General features: G+C 38.4%; 1 protein-coding gene across 1 annotated transcript; it reads left to right on the forward strand.

Annotated features, from left to right (window-relative positions):
* The first annotated feature begins 12,795 nt into the window (after positions 1 to 12,795).
* LOC116266706 (aspartic proteinase CDR1-like) lies at positions 12,796 to 13,392 on the forward strand. The gene has a single exon (XM_031648017.1). The coding sequence runs from the start codon at positions 12,796 to 12,798 to the stop codon at positions 13,390 to 13,392; it is 597 nt and encodes a 198-aa protein (XP_031503877.1).
* Positions 13,393 to 20,347: the final 6,955 nt, after the last annotated feature.

The raw sequence follows: 20,347 nt of genomic DNA on the forward strand, positions 1-20,347 counted from the left end.
ACACATATATATATATATATATGTCTTTTGTGATGATCTATGTGGTTCTCTGCACTAGCCTACAATTGGCAGCATTGGACCCTGCTTATGTTTTATGTCCTTATTGTCATGTGGTTGATGGTGTTATTTTTTCATGTTGAATAAATATATGTATCTTGTTTTAAAGATGTTTTCCCCTTCGTTTAAGTTTAAAGCTTAACTTAGATATGTCTGAGTGAGTATGAACACTAACTATGGCTTTAACTCGACAGTCGTTAATACTGGCAATTCTGTTGCTAATAAGTAATTGCGACGGTCAAAACTCCACCAACACAAGTCCCATTGCCCAAACGATTACCGATGAAAATGGCCATCATGTCTTAGTTGGGTTTGTTGCGACATTAGTTGCTTTAAGTTAGTATAATGGCCATGTAATGTGCCTACACCTTATTGTAACTTTGACGATGGAATTTTCAGTCCCATAACACAATGTGTTCTGTGACGGTTATATAAGTCGCTTAACTTCACAATGTTTTTTAACTTTGCAACTAACAATGCTAACCCTCCATCAACAATGATGGATATTGTAGCTTGCACAGTGTACTGGCTAGCGACATATTTTCGAGTCCCTTACACATGTTTGGAATGGATTTAGTACACAGCGACATATTCTTGAGTCACTGACAAATGTATGGGATGGATTTAGTACACAGTGACATATTTTCAAGTTGCTGACACATGTTTGGAACAGATTTTGGGATCACTGAAGAATATTAAATGAGTGCATGTGTAGCTAAAATTCGGAACATATAGTACCTGCTCAGCGTGTAATTCATTAGAACATTAATTTTTTTGTTAATTGAAATGCAGTTACGTTTCTTGAAATAAGAATATGGTGCTTTTATGTATTTTTTTTTTAAGAAGCAGAATATTATACTTAACAAGTTCCATCTAAGAGAATTGAAAAGTCTCAGCGCAGGTTACACAAAAGACTTTACCTCCAGAAAGTTGTAAGCTTCAATAGTCTTTGGGCCAAGAGTCACAAGAAGTACAAAAAATTTCTGTTGTTCACGGTTTTCTTCTCTGGATCAAAGAGTAGCAGACATATCCATAAGATAGTCAAGTTCATCCCACATACCTTGTATGTTGCCTAGGAGATTGCTGAAATTTTTGTTTTGCTTCTTAAGATCCCAAATGACTTGAGAGAGTTGATACATATGAGCAATGTCATTTTTCTCACTATATGGTTCCTTCACCTTCCTCCAAATTTGGTAAGCAGTTTCTGCGAAGTAAAATCCTTGAGTGACCTTAGGCACCATAGAGTTAATCAACCAAGACATTATGAGATGATTGGTGGATCGCCATTCTCTGTAAGTTGGATCTGTTTCAGCAGGTTTTGGAAGATCTTCAGTAACAAAATTCAGCTTGCTTGTGCCACTCAAATAGAGCATCACAAATTTGGACCAAGCTAAATAGTCGCTGCCAATTAAAAGTACAGAAGTAATTTTGTTTGCAGGGCTTGGTTGCTCCTGCACGATAATTTCTTCCGCCACTTTGCTGGTGGTTCCAAAGCTTGAGTCTTCTGTCATGATGAAATGAGCAAGATCAAGCACCAGGAGATAAGCAAAATGTGCCAAGAATGAAAGTCAATGCTCTGATACCATGTTGAAATGGGATAAAGAAAGGGAACCAAGAAACGAACACTGATTTTTATGTGGTTCGGTCCATAGACATACATCCACGATGAATGCTAGAGCAGTTGCTCCTTTGATTTTCCCTGTTTCCTTATTTTCTTTCTTTGCTTTACAAGTATATATACGATACATGAGGAAAGCAAAAGACAATGCATACGATCATTGGTACACTTTACATACAAAACACAAAATTATCGAGGAAAGAATGTCAGTAACGTATATTGCAGCAATTTGTCCAATGTTCAAATCGATTTCAATAAGGCAAGAATGAGAATGATCCATTGAGCATGCTGCGCTAGATGTAACACCCACTTTCAACATCATGAAATTCATAATTCCTCTTCTGATGTAACAGATTTCGACCTTTCTTTATCCGTTTCCCTCTTTCTCTCTCACAATCTGTCGAACCCTCTTTATCTATCAATATCGCTTTGTCACTTTTACCTTCTCCTCCTCCTTCTTGGTTCAGAGAATGCCAGATCGTGTGCTCTTTCCTCTCCACAATGAAACCCAAAGTTTTCCCACTAAAAGTGTCTATCTCTCATTCTCAATTGCTCGACCAAGAAGCCATTCAATGCCAACGCCATCGCCTCATTGCACAAACCCAACATGCCCACCGCATCGTGCAGGGTCTCTACCTTCCCCATCAGTGACCCAACTTGCAGTCTGAATGGCATCATTTCTTCTACCCCAACTAGCAGCCTCCAAGCCCTCACCACAACCCGCAGTGCACCACCATCACTCTTCATCCCCTATCTGCCCCCCAACCTGTTGTCCACTGTCAAGCTTGTAGTAGGTGCATGTGGAGAGTAAATGTCTATTTTGAGGTTGAAGATTCATAGTAATTAAAAACGAGCAAAAAAGAGTCGCACAATCATCCCCTGCTGCTGCTCAATGGATTAATTTGGTAGAAAGAGATGGATAATCCTCCTCTATTCTTCTTCTACTTACCAGATGATCATTCTCCAAATAGGTCGATTTGAAGCCTTGCAACAAGAAACAATCTATTCATGCAAATGTTTAATCATAGTGTTTCTCTCCTTGCAAAGAGCTGATCTCTTTCTTGCACAATAACACTGCGATCATTTTGCACAAGAGAAGATCTATGGGGATTGGCAGGCATTTCTTCATATTCATGTTGGTAGAACTTCTTTATTATTTTTTCCTAGTGATTGGACACTTGACCTTTTTTTTCTTTTGCTTTGAAAAAGAGTGAAACTAGAGATGGGGATCATTTTTCACCATTTTTTCTTATGTTATCTTAGATTGTCAATTTTCTTTATCCATTTTCCTTTGTCTTAATAAAAGAAAAAACAATTAACATGACATGGAAAGCATGAGGCAGGGGATTGAAACCTACACATCACTCAATTGGCCGCCTTGATCCAAGACAATCCATTTTCAATCAACATGAAAAAGTTTGTATTATAATTTCTGTAAAAACTTTTCAAGGAAGTAAGCGATAGGGTGGTTCTACGCCGAAGTTTTCAAATTTGATATACTAAATCTCTAAGATCAGTGTTGATGAGGAGAGCAATTTGTTGATATGTTTGCATTCCCAAAATTTACTTTGATTTTTGAATTGCTTCAGCAATATAAAATTTTATTTTGGAAATGAGAGAGAGGGAATCACCCGTCTGTATGAAGATTGATTGTTCTCGGGATGTTTATGAGGATAACCTATCCAATGGCCATACTTATTCTTGATGCATTTCACTTTTGCTTAAAAATCTTTTTCATTCTAAATATGGTGTGGTGTTTGGAGAAAATGTTGAAGATTTGATGTTTCAAATTTTTGAGAAAGTTTTAAAGAATCATTTAAGAGCATAAACAATTTTGATTTGAGAGATTTTGAATTGAGAAATCTTTGCAAATATTATTTGGAAACTTATGGAAGATAATATGGGTATTTTAAAGATCATTTTTTAATGTTGATTTAGTGTCCTCTTAAGAACTTAAGTAAATTTAAGATTTTCCTCTAATTCGGTATTACATCGCTAGAGCTTCATTTCATGTTCCTTAAATTCTTTTAGAGAAATGCATGTGATTATTTGTGAATTTCCTAAGTGCATGTGAATGTATGAATGGATTGAACTTATATAATTGGAAGCAAATCCTTCATTCCTACTATAACATTTATCTAAAAGCATTTTTACCATCACATACATGTAAGTTTCCCACTTTTATTTACATAATTGTCTTCAATATTCTTATGAAGAGAGACAAATTTTTGAAAATGGAATGAGGTTGTGGACTATCAAGCATGATTCTAATATTAGATCATTAATTGAGTTTTGGTCTCAATGAAGTTGATAAACAAATATTAAAATCCTAGACCTTAGGGAAGAGGTGTTTGAGAAAATGTGTTTGAAATGTTTGAGAAAATGTGTTTGAAAAAATTGAAAGAAATGAAAAGAAAATAAAGAAGAAATGATTCTTAGTAATGTCTTACTTTTTAAAAGAGAGAGGTGCATAATATAGTCACATGTATACATATGTGAAAACTTATAAAAGAAAGATTTTAAATCTAATAGAAAGAGAGAGGTAGAAGAAGATTTTTTTTAGAGAGAGAGATTTTAGAGAGAGAAAATAAAATGCACATATAAATTCATTTATATGTATACGTATATAAAAAATTGTAAAAGAAAATGTTAAACTATAGGGAAAAGAAGACAAAGAGAGGTAATTATGTGTATGTTGGTAGAAGAAGTTTTTTTTTAGAGAGAGAGATTTTAGAGAGAGAAAATGAAATGCACATATAAATTCATTTATATGTATATGTATATAAAAAATTGTAAACGAAAATGTTAAACTATAGGGAAAATAAGACAAAGAGAGGTAATTATGTGTATGTATAAGTATATGACACGTATATACACATATGCCTTTATAAATGTTGAAATCAAGAAATAACTTGAAAAATATCCGACTTCGGTTTTTCTATATAAGTCGATGAGGAACTTGGGCTCATGCAAGAGGCTAAATTAAGTTTCCGAAGCCTCATTGAAGATGGTTCTTGCTTTCAAAATTCTTTTGGAAGCATGAATCCAAATATTTTTATACGTGAGCATAAATAATAATCATTTCATCTATTACAAGGAAATGGAGAGCAGCATAAAAAAGCTCTTATTGGGATCCATATTTGGGTGATTTCAGGACGATGCATTTTTTAACATGTACACTGAATGGCTTTTTCAGGTTGGACAAATCCTAACATCAAAATCAACATAATAATGAAGAAATTCCAACCCAAACGCTCATTCTTATTGTTTATTTGCATATTAATTACAAAAATTAGTTTACTATGCGTGAACATCATCTCAAACATGAACAATTAACAACATGAACGATTGACAAAGTCCTATCATGTAAATTAATCATTTCAATTCAACAGGATGGTTCACCTTTTTTTGACTTCTCCATCACTAAAAGTGAAAGTGTGGTGGAAGAATGAAATAACGTGACAGCTCTATGCCTTTTCAGTTCTTATGCATGTCTAGAGAGAGAGAGAGAGAGAGAGAGAGAGGGGGAGCGAGAGCAAACAGAAAGATGGGAATTCCTTCCGGCAATAGCTAGTGTTGATCGACGATCATGAAGATTCATGAGGACCGTGGTGTAGGTACTGTGAGTAGCTTTAAAATAGGGAAGGGAAGTTGGTCGATCAAGGCAGGGCGTCTTTCAAATGTGGTGTCATTAGCATATCAGTTTTCTACATGCTTTTGTGGTTGAAAAGTAGTGGAAACTTGTTATTTTGCTTGAGGAGTCATATTTAGCACTTGGTAAGTCCTATAAAAAAGATGTCAATTGCTTCTGATGTAACAGATTTGGATTTTTTCTGGTTGTCATGGTGTTTGTAATTCCTGTTCTTCCATAGCCACCATATTGCCATGGGAAACACAATCTTCCAACTTCACATACATATTTTGAATTGAGCCTTTTTATTCCACCTCTTAAGTCTGCGTCTCTGCCACCAAGTCTGCAACTTTAATATCAAGGATGATTGAACTGTCATATAATGTATATTAATGGTTCTATTCAATAGGGTGGCTCCTTTTTTTTTGGCTTGTCTTCCACTGAAAGTGAAATGTGGTGGAAGAAAGAAACAAAGTGACAGCTCATGCCCTTTGAGTTATCTTGCATGTAGAGATAGAGACAAAGAGAGGGAGAGAGGAAAAGAGATGGGAATTACATGTTTTATTCTTATTTTAAATAGTAGTTTGTGCTGCCGAGTGGGAGAGAGAAATTAGTTAAACTGGCACCCCCAAGTAATTTTATAGGAAATGGAACATAGATTAAACAATGTGCAAACTGTTAAGCTCAAAGAAATAAGACACAAAAATACAATTGGCCTCATAGATGGCTCATTGTTTGAAATTATTGGGTTGTACAAAAGGGTGAGCAATAAGCCGAGTACTGTTCGTACCCCACCCCTTTCTCAAAGGGGGTCGAAATGCGAATCAACAAAGTTCTTTAAAAATTGAGGTTTTGAAGAAAATATTTCAAGAGAAAGGGATCCGCCCGTCGGTACGAGGTCCAACCGTTCCTGCCTCCTTTAACAGGGGTAATTGGACCAAGGACGAAGGATCACTTGCATCATGCACGAGTTATTGATGCAAATCCTATATGCTTGTGCATTGAGATTTTGGATTCCAGAACCAAAATTTAATTTGAATAAGTGACATGAACTTGTTTTGAAAATGAATTTGGAGATTGGAGAGTTTTCAAGTTAACCATGCCGAGGCCAGCCAGCAGTGTGGCTGAAGGCGAGATAGGGGCCATTGCTGCGGCAGCAGGGCAGCTAACCATGCCGAAGGTGTCGACCACGGCGCCCACGCGTGTCGGTTCAAGCGCACGCGAGTGGGTGGCACCACAAGGCACTTAGGAGAGGTTGAAGGACTAACTCTTGGATTCCCTTTAGGCAACACTCATGTGGCTGCAGTGGGAGGTGAGCGTGGAGCAGCAAAGGCTGAAAGGAGAGAGTCTGGCTGGAGCTGAGTTCCGTGGAGATTGAAGATCAGAATAGTGGACCACAACTCGGTTTAGGCCAGATCAAAGCGGATGTCGAAACGTTTACCAAAACAACAGAGCAGCCTAGGGCGAACCTAGGTAAGTTACCCCTTGGATTCACAAGTCTGAGATCTTTTGAGCGGTTGCAAATGGATCAACATCTGCGCCCATGTTTGATTTGCTTTAGCACTTTGTTTTAGTTGCTTTTGTAACGTCTCAGTTTGAGACACTTAGAATCGTTTTGCATTTGTCTCATCTCAGGTTAGAGCTTTAGAACCGAGACACTTTTGATGTATATAAGTCTTGTACAAAGGGGAAACCCTAAACACATTTTATGCCAATGAAGAATTGAGTATCATTTTCACTCTCCTTCTCTGCGTGGGGATTGTCTTCTCCACTTGTTCTCAACCGACAGTCGCCAGAGCTCTTCTCCAACCGCAACCGACGTGGTCGGAGCTCTTGTTTCACCCATGGGCTTCCTCTTTCTCTTCATCTTCTCTCTTTTAAAGTCCTTTCTTCCATAGCCGAGTGGATTCAAGGTTGTAGATCTCGTGAAGGGGCTACCAGCGACCTCCTTCAATGGTTCTTCATACCACCTATGTATCCCAACCAGCAAGGTATTATTCAATCCACGGTGCATTCGTCCTAACCACAAGGACGTTTAGAGGCTGGGATTGATCTATGGGAAGGCTGCATAGGAGAATGAGGTTCAACACTTGGGTGATTTCTTCCTATGTAGCATCAACGACCGGCATCCTTTGAACATAGGCAAGTACGCGTTCTCCCCTTGGTACTTCCATTTGAAGGTTGTTCTATAGATCTGAATGAACTAGCCCTAAGGCACACGATCTGGCCCATCTTGCATGGTCCATGGGTTTTAAAATGGCAAAACTAGTTGTAGATCCTAGATCGGGTGAAGGAAGAAGCTGCTTAGGGACGGCGCGGTTCTATCCTTTCCATGGGGCAGTTCTACATCAGAATCTTAAGGCTGAACCCTGAGTTTGATCGAGACATCTCTAACAACCGATAGCCCTCATTCAACATTTGTAGTGGAAAAGAGATTCGGGAGAAAGCTGTCATTCGACGGCCATCAAGATCCTATTCTTCAGTTGGATCTAAGCTGCTGGAACCGCCACAACCACAGCTAGAACAAGGGGCAGGTTCCAACAAAATTGGTGTGTGAAGTCATGCATATCAGTTTGAACGCCCATTAGCTACTAGTGTCTTGGCCTAGTTTGCCTGGAATCAGAGGAGTATCGGTGCAGCTGTGCGTGACGGATGAAGACCAGCTGTGCGTTGGCAACTTTCTGGCCACACCTCACCAAAACAGCTAGCCGTTGCCCCGAAAACATTCTAGGATTGCCCATGGATTATAACCACCATATTTTCTTAAGGTGTAATTTGTAAAGGGCAGTTCTGGCTTTTCATTGAGAGCTCATGCTAGGTGTTGAGAAACCCAAGCCGCCAGCCACATTTTGCAATTCTCTCGCTGCCAGAATTATTGGATGGAGCAGCCTCCCTCGAGTGCCAACAGTCCTCTTTGTAACGGTCCACCACAAAGGCAAGTCCCCCTCTAGCGTGTCCCACTCCTATGCATTCCAAAAAGGTAGGAGCCAGCCACCTCCACACGCTTCCCCTTTCCCCACTTTCCATAACCGCCCCGAGATCCTAGCCCGTGATCTCTTAGCTCCAAAACAAGAAACCTTCCATGCGCCATTACCCCTTGCCATATCCAACCCTTCATTCCCCCACGCGCTTTCCAATTTCTCCACGTGCCATACCTTTCCATAACGGCCCCTCGTCCTTCCTATCCATTACGCACAACTCTCTTGCCATAATCCGTGGCCACCTCATCACTAGCCGTTGCCAATGTGAGACTTTCCTAAAGTAGAGGAAGTGTCGCCACCTTGCGCCAACCGACCCTAACACCTAGTCATCAATCATTCCCATCCTACCCTTGCCCTTTAGACCTAACCTCACTGCATGCCACCTACATATTAGCCATACCCGAACCTACCTCTCTTAACCACAACCGAGCCTAGCATTTGGTCGAGCCCAGACAAGGTCACATCAGACCCAGCTCAGCTCAACCCAACCAAGACCCTCCTATTTATCCTCACCAAGGCGGACCTATCCTCTATGGCAGAATCAAGGAGTGCCTTCACCTTCGAGGCAACCGAGCCTCTATCCACTGGAGCCTACTCATCACCAGCAAGGAGTGCCGTAGCCGAGAAGGATACCCCTCTCGTATTCCAGAAGCAATCGGCAGAAGCTTTCACTTCCCTCGGCCAGGTGGGCCGAGTCCTTCATCCTCGGTTGCGGAAATACTCGAGGGCAGCACCAAGCTGCCGGTTCTCACGTGAGTCCTTTGCTGCCCTAAGCCGGGACCGACTGGCAGGTATACTTCTTCCCTCCGTATAACAATGGGATTCTTTGGGTCTTTTGCTTTATACCCGGCAATAGCCTTGGCATCCACAGTGGTACCTTGGAGACACAAGTGCCGAAAACATGACCATGGGCTGCCTGACCACCTACAGGCTTGGGTATGGTTTGGCCGTCCTAGGCATGTATGACAGGATGTGTTGGATGTGCATGCTTCAATGGTTTGTTGAGTGAGGAGAGATATTCATGTACTGATCGCGCTTGTACTAGCCTCACAACCTTCTAGCAATTTGTAGTAGCTTCAAGCTTTTGGGTGGGTAACCTCTCCTGTATTTTACTTCCCAAGGAATTTTGATCCGGGGTTGTTGTCCGGCTGGGTATTCATCTTGTAAATAACTTGTTTTTAGTTTTGTCCAATGGCTCTTTCGAGAGATCTTGGGAGAGGATCGGCATCTGGCAGAGGTCTTGGTCGATGCCTATTTTTTGTGTTAAGACTGAACCAATTAAAACAATCAGTACATTCTATAGAGATCTTTCCTAGCATCAGGTGAGCAAGATCCTCAATAAAATGTACTTATTTCACCATCGGAAAATAAATAATGAATCATGACAAGTTTAGAAGATCAGCACATATAATTGTGCAAGGTCATCTATAGACATAGATAATGTCTGTTATTTGTAAGGTCAGGTTAGGCATCTTTCCGGATAGAAAGCATATTAGAAGCATCAAACAAAGCAATTCTAGTGGCAATATAGATATATGTGTGTACGTGTGTGTGTGTATGTCTGTATATATATAACATTCAAACATGCTAGATAATGTTATCAGATGAGTAAAATGAAAAGCCTGGAAGTATGATAAATAGTTGGCAAAATCATCATGCACTATTGCCGCAAGATAAATAGTTGGTACTTTTTTAATGACAGGTTTTTAATTTTTAAGGACCAGTCAAGATCCAGCATTCAATAGATATGATCAGTGTATATATATATATATATATATATATATATATTCAGCCCCTATCAACATTCACCCACTTAACGGTTGAGATAAAGAAAGTGTAAACTAATATTAGATGACGAAAGTACCTATCACTTTTTTCTTTTTAGTATTCTGTCGACCATTCATTATAATGAATCAAATAGTCGTTAACTTTGAAGACTCAAAGTCACCATTTAATTTTCTGCTATGTATATAAAAATATAAAAGAGGCATAGAATGATATGGCCAAAATGACCATAGCATACCTGCAAACCCTCAGCGCATGATCCTCTGCCCGATGAACTATCAGCATATGAGAGCCCGTAACATCATGGGGTGGAATGACGTCTGCATATATATGTATAGAGAGGAGCGTGTGGGAGAGAGATTTTCATTTTCAACCACTTCAAGGTTCATGGTTTAAGGAGGTCAATTGATAGGTTTTGGAGCAGGGACTACCATGCCTTATTGCCTTACAAAGGCAACACTGATAAAAAATAACCTCAAGAGAAGTTGTTTAGGGCACTGGCAAAAATTGAGCAGGGAAATAAAGCTGCTACTATCTGGGAGGTTGTTCCATGTGAAGAATTGACAGAGTCTCATGGGGAGGAGGAGGAAATTTGGTGCAGAAGGCAATAAATTGTAGATACATGGGGTGATAGAAATGCAAGTTGTTTTCAAGTTGTAGTTCAAATAGAAATTATTTTTAATGATGATTAATTCTAACATTTAATTAAGAACTTTATTTTGATTTGCACGCTGGGAAGGCACAAAATGACAAGAAAATGTGGATGAAGCTGGACTAGGGCTAGCTAGATGATAAAATCTTGAAGGGTCTGGTAATTAATAGCCATCATTTTCCTTCTTAATAAGACCATAAAAAATATGTTATCAATTAAACATTTTCATGATTTGGGTCAAATGACTCATAAATCCAGTGTTTCTTTGGCCAATGTTTGTCATGTGCCCGACCCAACTAGCATTCAATCGACCATATTTTTTGTGTTAAGACTGAACCAATTCAAAAAATACGTACACTCTATAGAGATCTTCCCTTGTGCCCAGTCAGCAAGAGGAGTATTTCATCCTACCTCTCAACAAGAGGGGTATTTCATCCCTAGAGCCAATTCTGTGTCAAGTGTCCCACAGTTGCAGGTTCATTGAAATTCAACAGAATCAGCCTCTGTGATGGTAAATCCTAAATAAAATGTTCTTATTTCATTGTCAGAAAATAAATAATGAATCATGACTAGCTTACACATATAATTGAGCAAGGTCATCTGTAGACTTAGATAATGTTTGTTATTTTGTTGGGTTAGGCATCTTCCCAGATAGAAAACATACTAGAAGCATCAAACAAAGTAGGGAATATATTTTATATATATATATATATGTATGAGTGTGTGTGTGTGTTGAAATTAGGCAGCTATTTCTGTGTTCGGATGGTTATTTTGCATTGTTAAAAACTGCCATGAAAGTTGGATTCCATAATTGAAAACCATGGTCAAGCAATTGATCGTTGCAAATGCATCTTTTGTGATGTTTTTTATCGACACCAAACAAACAAATAACCATCCAGCTGTGGAGGTTCATCTTTGAATCACTTGAATTTTCAGAAATGATCGCGCAAATCCGTTGTTAATCAGCTATTTTAATTACCCTTCAACAAGTTTAAAGTATGATGACATTCGTTTATTTTCCAGTCAACTTGTACAATAGATGGATCATATGAATATCCCATCAAAGGAAGTAGGATGGCCCAGCAAAGCAAAATTACTATGACCTTTCAAAAAATTGATTCCTCATGACATGAATAATTTCATGCTAGCCCGCCAACTTATGATCTCAACCCCTTCTTTAGTGGTGGAGCCAAGACTTTTTGGCTCAAGGGCACATGAGTCACCGACCTGGGTCTGATGTGGGGACTATGATGTGACAGCAACTAGGTCCAGCATCATCTCAACAATACTGTTGCAGGGCAATGGTGCACAGCAACCAACACTTTGCTTCAATACTTGCCTCCTTACAAAGGCAACACTGATAAAAAAAAAAATTTTAATACCACTAGGACAATCTCTTCTTCCGACGTATTCAGCAGTTATTGTGGTCACCTTAGGTAATATGTTAAAGTGTCTGCGTCCTTCCTTCAAATATTTGTGTTTGAGAATCTTCAAATGTTTGTGACTGAAAACTCTTCAACACTAATATTCAGATCTTGATTGTGAAGAGTCAAATGAAAAGACACACAAAAAAAAAATTGTGGAAGTCCAAGAAGCCACTTTGAGATTTACCAAAGCTTAACCATTGGAAGATGCTACTAACTTTTCTCCATTGTGATCGGCCACATGTTTCTTTTCTCCACAATTTCAAAATCCAAATCCTTCCCTTCGTCAGCGCGACCTTAACTATGACTTCCATTATAAATATCAACACATTTCTTCTTAATACAGCGACCATTTAGCCCTCACCATGGCTGCCTTCTTCTCCTCCTTACCATTCCGCCTCCTCCTCCAGCTGCTCCTGCTTGCAATACTGCCTAACCTTACCACCATATTCGCTTCCAAACCTTTCGGCTTTTCTATAGACCTCATTCATTGAGACTCATCTCTGTCACCTCTCTATGACCCTTTATCCACTCTAGCTCTACGAGCGAAGCAGGCGGTTCTGTCCTTCCGCTGCAATGCTTCACGGTTTGCCAATACCAACAGCATGATCTCCAGCCCAGTGATGCCAGGCTTCGGCTAGTATCTCATGAAACTCTCACTTGGTACACCATCCCACCTCTACTGGGCCACTCTCGTCACTGTTAGCGACCTCATATGGACGATGTGCCGTCCTTGTGACTCCTGCTCCGGCCAAACATCAATGTTTGATCCACTTCAGTCATCCACCTACAAGAGCCAGACCTGTTCTGCCAGCTCTTGCATGGAACTGCCCATTCATGGTTGCACTATCAACCAACTTTGCGGATTCATATATTCCTATGAAGACAAATCCTTCGTAGAAGTGATACTGGCCTCGGAAACGCTCTTGTTGGACAATGGTGCTGGCACCGTCAAGCTTTCAGAAATTGTCTCTGGTTGTGTTCATCAGGATGGCCCTCCTAATCCCTCCTTGCTTGAAGTTCCTGACCTTGTTGGCCTTGGAGGTGGTCCTCTCTCACTTGTAAATCAGATTGGCTCTTCTATTGATGATAAATTTGCCTACTGTCTTCCTCCCAATAGCAATGAAATCACGTCAGACAGCTCAAATCCTGTAAGGACGCAGAGTTTTCAGGCCAGGAAGGGGTTCAAGAAATGCCGATGGCACCAGGTGGTCCTCAAGGCACGTGTTATGTGCTCAACCTAATTGACATAAGCATCGGAAACAACAGACTCAACATACAATTTGGTGGTGCACAGATGACTGCATTGTTGGGAGATGCCAGATCGATCATTATAGACTCGGGTACCACACTGACTTATCTTGCAAAAGATGTGTACGATCAAGTCGCAAATGCAGTGGCTAACGTCATAAACCATGAATGCTTCTATCCAGCTAAACAGGATTATCTGTGTCACCATGTAGAGAATAAAGGTGATCCATATGAAGGGTTGCCGGAGATGACCTTTCATTTCACCAATGCAGACTGGAAGCTGCCACCTTCAAATATCTTTAGGATGGTTGAAAGTGTAATCGCCTGCTTTAGCCATTAAAGACGGAGAGGTGCCCATCTTCGGGAATGTTGTGCAGCCGAACATGCATGTGAAGTAAGATTTGGGGAAGAGGCTGCTTTCTCTTGCACCAGCTGAATGTACCCAAGGCTAATACAATATATATATATATATATATATATATATATATATATATATACATATATATAGTTTCTATTGTGATGATCTCTGTATTGGTCTACTATTGGCAGATTTGGACACTGCTTAATTGTGTTTATGTCAAAGGAAGATCTGAGTGTCATGTAGTCGATGGTGTTAGTTTTCCATGTACAATAAATGTATGTGTTTCTTTTTAAGGATGTTTTCCCCTCCGTTTAAGCTTTAAGGTTAAGTTATATATGTCTACATGGCAATTATGAATATTATCTAGGCTTTGACAGTCGCTGATACTCACAATTCTGTTGCTAATAGGTAATCGTGACAGCTAAAACTCCACCACTACAAGTCCCCTTGCCTACACTATTACGGATGAAATGGCCATGGTGTGTTGGTTGAATTTGTTGCGACATAAGCTGGTTTAGGTAAGTATAATGGCCACGGAATGTGCCAACACTTTGACATGAAATTTTGTGACGCATAACACAATGTGCTCTTTGACTGTTGTATCTGCCACTTAACTACACAATGTCTACGGTTTGTGTCGTTATTTCGTTAAAATTTTAACGCTGATATGCTGTGCGATGCTACATCTCTTGAAGTTAAACACGAAACCATCCAAGAACATACTTTCATATGGCGAGACTCACATTTATTTACTTGCTATAGACAAAAGCTGCTCATGAATTCTTAGCATCATAACGACTGTGTAGTTTCAAGAAAGCAAGAAAGCCAAAAAATTCCTTTAAAAGTAGGGTTGTTCCATCTTGCGTGAAAATTCCATCACTCTATAAGAAAAGCCATTCAATTTGACTTGTTATAAATATACAGATAGTTAAATGATCAATTTATTATATGTTTCCCAATAACTTATTAATTTAAAAAATGATTAATTTCATATATGTTTTCTTAAGATCATATCTGTAAGGTTAAATCGAAAAAAATACATTGTAATCATTGCAATCTGGTTTTCATTATGTATATCGAAAGATGACAGAAGTATAAAATCAAACGAATGTGCTGCATATAATACTGCGGATGACAAAACATGTATAAATCAAACATTGTATTCGTCGTAAACATTATGTTGCCATGGCATCAGCCGCAACCATTGTGATGACATGCTTTCTTACACCAAACATGTCAGACCAAAACTAAAAAAAAGAAAAAAAAAAGGAAAAGAAAAGAAAATTTAAGGGGTAGGTACATCACGTGCCCAATTAATAATTTTCAATAATACTTGGATGACGGATTGCAGACAAAGATTATCCAGGTGAGGCCAGAGTTGACTCAAACTAAGTTGAAACTTGGGGCATATGAATCTCTAAATAATGTAAAAAATAAGATTATTCTGGTCAACTTGATATTAAAGATACAATTATTTTTTAAAAGTTTTAATATTATTTTGAGAAGTACATAAAGCAAGTTGTAACCAGCAGACGGCGAATTTCAGGAATATACCAACATTAATATTTCGGGAATTTGCTTGTGAAATATCATGACGTGACATTATATTTGTCCAAACCACATTGCGTAATGGAATTATTGGAATTCAGTGCAAGCGAATGACAATAGATCTTCTTTGTCAGTTATGTAACTGAATCCGATTGACTTAATAGTCTGGTTTGGTGACCGAAATAAGATCCAATTAATAGTAGTAGGATTCTCAGATTTTTAAATAGCATAGAGAGTTGCGATATATATATAGAGAGAGAGAGAGAGAAAGATAAAGAGAATTGAAACGAATCAGCTACCGATATGGTCATACATTCTTTTTTTTTTTTTTTATGTTGCTAAAAACTTTCATAAAAGATACATTTTGCTGTTAAAGTATGTGGTCAAGCAATTGTCACTCACAAATATATCATCTGACCATATAAGTGGTTAGGTGTTTTATGTATAGAAAGATTGAATGGTGATCTAGTTGTCTGAGTCACTCAGCCATCTAACCATGACCATCTGATTTAACATAGCAGATGACTAAGATAAAAACAAAGAGAAAACAAAAATAGACATTTTCGTCGTCTAAGTTTTTATATTTTCTCCATGTTTTTTTGTTAACCCTCCAATATCTGCACTAGATGGATGCCAGCTTTGGTTAAATGGCTGGGTAACTTTATAGTGAGAGTCACCATTCGACCATTTTTATACATGTATTTTTCCTGAAACTATGGAGCATTGAAATGAAATGAAGAGATGAAATTATACGTAGATTGGTCTATTAATTATATGCAGATTGGTCTATTAAGATGCGAGTCGAATTTGTATTCCTTTAATATGGTTGATGATATTCCTTCATAAAAAATTTTGCAGATTAAAGCTTGTTAACTGCAGGTTGCTCTATATATGATCATGACTAATTTTTTCACATATTTCCACAAGTACTGCACTTGCACCAACTGCTTTTATTTAACTAGTCATCTCCAAGACACAGTTAAACGATAAGAGTTGCTACTCCGTCATTTCACTTTTCCAGCCTAAGGTTCTGTTTGATAGCCTCAGATCTTAGATTCAAAGCTGCATAAAAAGGTATGTTTTGGGAGATCCTTAGTTTCGGTAACATAGATTTTAAATCCTTGCTACATGTCAACAACTATGGATTTCAAGTCAGATTAGTGGAGGGGGTTAGGTGGTTTGATCATAAATCCATAGATTTGAGATCCTAGATGAAACAAACACAACCTAAACTAATTTATAACTAAACGACCCAGAAATTCTGAGACTTTTGTGTGTCGACGAAATGCACTTATACATCAACAGGAACTGATGATTCAAGCAAGAAATTTTAGGTGATGTTATATATCCAGCCTTTGGTGCATTTACTTTTGGATTGGACTGTAGCAGGAAATGTTAAATATCTACCATACTAGGCACAGTTTTACAAATTAAAGATCAGGAAATTGTGGTCCAACCAAGAGAACTGTAATATTTTTTTTAACTTACTAAAAATGCAAAAAAAAAGGAAAGAGAAAAAGAAGGCCAGCAATCAAAAAAAGAAAGACGAAAGTTGACCAGAGCAAAACAGGTAAAATAAGAAAAAGAAGACGGTCTATTTGCTTTATAATGCCAGCATGTGGCAAAGTCTCTTGACACATGTCCGATTTCTTCATTTCATGTAAGAAAAAAAGCATACCTTATGGTTTGATGTAAACAGGGATATTAACAAATAGAAAGACACACACGTGTGTACAATGAGCGAGAAAAGAAATACAAAGAGAAAAACAATTGGATTAGCCAGTCTCTTTTAAACTTACTTTTCGATCTCATCATTTTCCCATCATTATGTCACCAACCTTTTCTCTTTCTTCTCTTCTCTTTTTTCCTTCTCTGCAACCAACCTTTTTCCACTTTAAAGTTGGTGCACATCAAAGGGGAGATGAGAGTCTCAAAGTAATAGTAGCTTTAACTTATTTCATGTAACTGTAAGACCACAAATATGCAATACAAAAAGCAATTGATGGCACAAATTTAGCACTACCAAGTTGAGTAAGAATCTCACAGCTGAACAGAGAACATCTTTATTTACTACAGACTGCTCTCTCTTCCTCTCCCTCTCTCTCTTTCTCCCCCCCTCTCTCTCTCTCTCTCTCTATATATATATATATATATATATACCAATGAGCATTACTAAATAGCTGATTGTCTTCCACATGGTGCTTATTCATCAACAGCGATCGAAGTGCATTTTAATGTGCTAAAAAGGAGACAAAGAAGGCATTATTTTGGTAAGCAGATCTGCATCTACTGTACATATCACATAGCTCTTGATGTAATTCCATATTCACACAGTTTCCTGCATCAAGTAAAATAATAAAATAGCAAGTACCGTGCAATTTGTCGACAAAAAACAAAAAGATAAGTATGAAGGAGCTCACATCCTCTTTCAGTGGAAGCAATAGACCATTTTAGATGTCTACAAGCTATTATAGGTAACCTGGCCTGAGAGAATGGCTATCAGCTAACAACAACCAAAAGGTCGACTGCTCTTTTCAAGGACAAAGAGTTCAAACATATAAAGAGAAAGAGTCCAAGATTATGCTCAAGATTTATTCGGCTGAGTTTTCATTCTTTTAGCCTAGCAGAGGGCTTGCCACCACCCAAAATTTGTCGATTAATAATATTTATGGGCCATGCATGTGAAAGCAAGTTCAACCTCAAACCAAACATGGAATGTTTTACATTCTTGAGAGTGGAAAAAAAAAAACTCAATGCATGAGTTTGTTAATATACAATATTATTAGTGGTCAGGTAATGCCTGCCAATCACTGCTACCATGGAAAAAAGCTACTGATACTCTTAAACGTTCTTTTATATATGTAATTCAAATATGTAAGATAATGTTATCAGATGAGTAAAACGAGAAACTTAGAAGTTTGATAAATAATGGCCAAAGCATCGTGAACTATTGCTGCAAGATAAATAGTCGACACTTTTTCAATGACAGGTTTTTAATTTTTGATGACCAGTCAACATCCAGTATATATATACATATATATATATATATATATATATGTGTGTGTGTGTGTGTGTGTGTGTGTGTTCTTACTTATAAAGATCATTAAATCAATCGTGATGGATGGTTGAGAAATAAATAAGTAAAAAAAAGATATAAACTAATCATATATAAGAAAAATACTCGTCACATTTTTCTTTTTATTTTTCTCTCATTCATTCATTATAGTGAATCGATCGGCCCTCATGAGTGAGCGGAGTAACTTTGAATAATCAGATGAAATATCAGCGGGTGAAAGCCCATAATATCTAAGGGTAGAAAGACATCTATGTATATGTGTAGAGAGAGAATGGGACAGAGATTTTCACTTCAAGCTTGATGGTTTAAGCTGGTCAATGGATGGGTTTTGGAGCAGGGACTACCGTGCCTTACAAGGGCAACACAAATGACAAAAACTTCAAACAATCTCTTCTTGCAACGTATTCACCGGTTATTGCCATCACCATTGATAATACATTAATGTGTTTGTCCTTCAAATATTTGTGAAGGACAGTCTTCCAATATTTGTGATCCAAAGTTTTCAAGACTAATATTCAGATCTTGATTTGACTGAGTCCAATGAAAAGACAGAAAAAGAAATTGTGGAAGTCCAACCAACCACTACGAGCTTTGCTTAAGTGTAACATGCTACCAACTTTTCTCCATTGTGATGGTTACTGATTACACCAACGAATATGTTACTTAGTTTGATCACATGTTTATTTTCTCCACAATTTCCAAATCCACGTCCCCAACTAAATCAGCAGTGACCTTAACTATAACTTCCATTATAAATATCTACGCAATTCTCCTTAATACGGCAACCTTTTAGTGCTCACCATGGCTGCCTTCTCCTCAGCATCCCGCCTTCTCCTCCAGCTGCTCCTACTTGCAGTGCTCCCTAGCCCTACCAGCATATTTTCTTCCAAACCTCTTGGCTTCTCCATAGACATCATTCATCGAGACTCATCACTCTCTCCTCTCTATGACCTTTCATTCACTCTAGCCCAACGAGCCAAACAGTTCGCTTTGCGCTCCATGTTGCACTGCCGCCGCATCGCTTCACTATTTGCCAAAACCACCAGCATGATCTCTAGCCCCGTGATGCCTAGCTCCGGTGAGTATCTCATGAAACTCTCACTTGGTACACCATCCCGCCTCTACTGGGCCACCCTCGACACTGGTAGCGACCTCATATGGACGACATGCTGCCCCTGTGACTCCTACTCCAGCCAAACATCAATGTTTGATCCATTTCAGTCGTCTACCTACAAGAGCCAAAGCTGATTCACAGCTCTTCCATGAAGTGCCCCACGATGGTTTTACTATCAACCAACTTTGTGGATTCAGATATTCCTATGGAGACAAGTCCTTCATAGAAGGCATACTTGCCACCGAGACACTTGTTTGACGATGGTGCCATCCTAAAGATTATAAAGAGGTTAGATTGAATGTTAGACATTTTATATGGAAGTAACTTGCATATGTCATTGCATATTTGAAAGTATTACAGAATAAAGACACATGGTATATTAGAGTACAATGACGACAAAATGACAAAATAATGACTAGATGACAAAATGATAGTAGATTTGTTGATTCAGATTGATGGTGAACAGGCCTATTGCTCTTGACGAAAGATACATGCTTGAATCCTTCTTCGACAGCCACTTTTTCATAACTTTGACATCCTAGGGCTTGAGTGCCTCATTGTCTTGTCAAGGTAATCGACTCCAAGTTTTCATTTTCATGTTTGCCAAGGCCAGTGAATGGCTGATAGTCATAACATATGAGTAAATCCAATCCTTTCTCATTCTGGCTAAAATTTTTGAATAATGAATGACTTCTATAACTTGTTTCAAGCATGGTAGCTTTTTTCACCCACATTTGTTTTTTTGTCTTCTGAATAGCCAATTTGCTAACACCTTGGGATATTTTTTCTACTTTGCATACTCGAATACTAAGTACCTTAATTGTATGTATTGGTACTAGAATCAGTGGA

Source organism: Nymphaea colorata, chromosome 13 (genome assembly GCF_008831285.2).
Source record: "Nymphaea colorata isolate Beijing-Zhang1983 chromosome 13, ASM883128v2, whole genome shotgun sequence".
Classification (NCBI taxonomy): Eukaryota; Viridiplantae; Streptophyta; class Magnoliopsida; order Nymphaeales; family Nymphaeaceae; genus Nymphaea; species Nymphaea colorata.

What these genes read in the sequence shown, in the direction of transcription:
- LOC116266706 (XM_031648017.1), top strand. Translation starts at nt 12,796, where the DNA reads ATGAAACTCTCACTTGGTACACCATCCCACCTCTACTGGGCCACTCTC.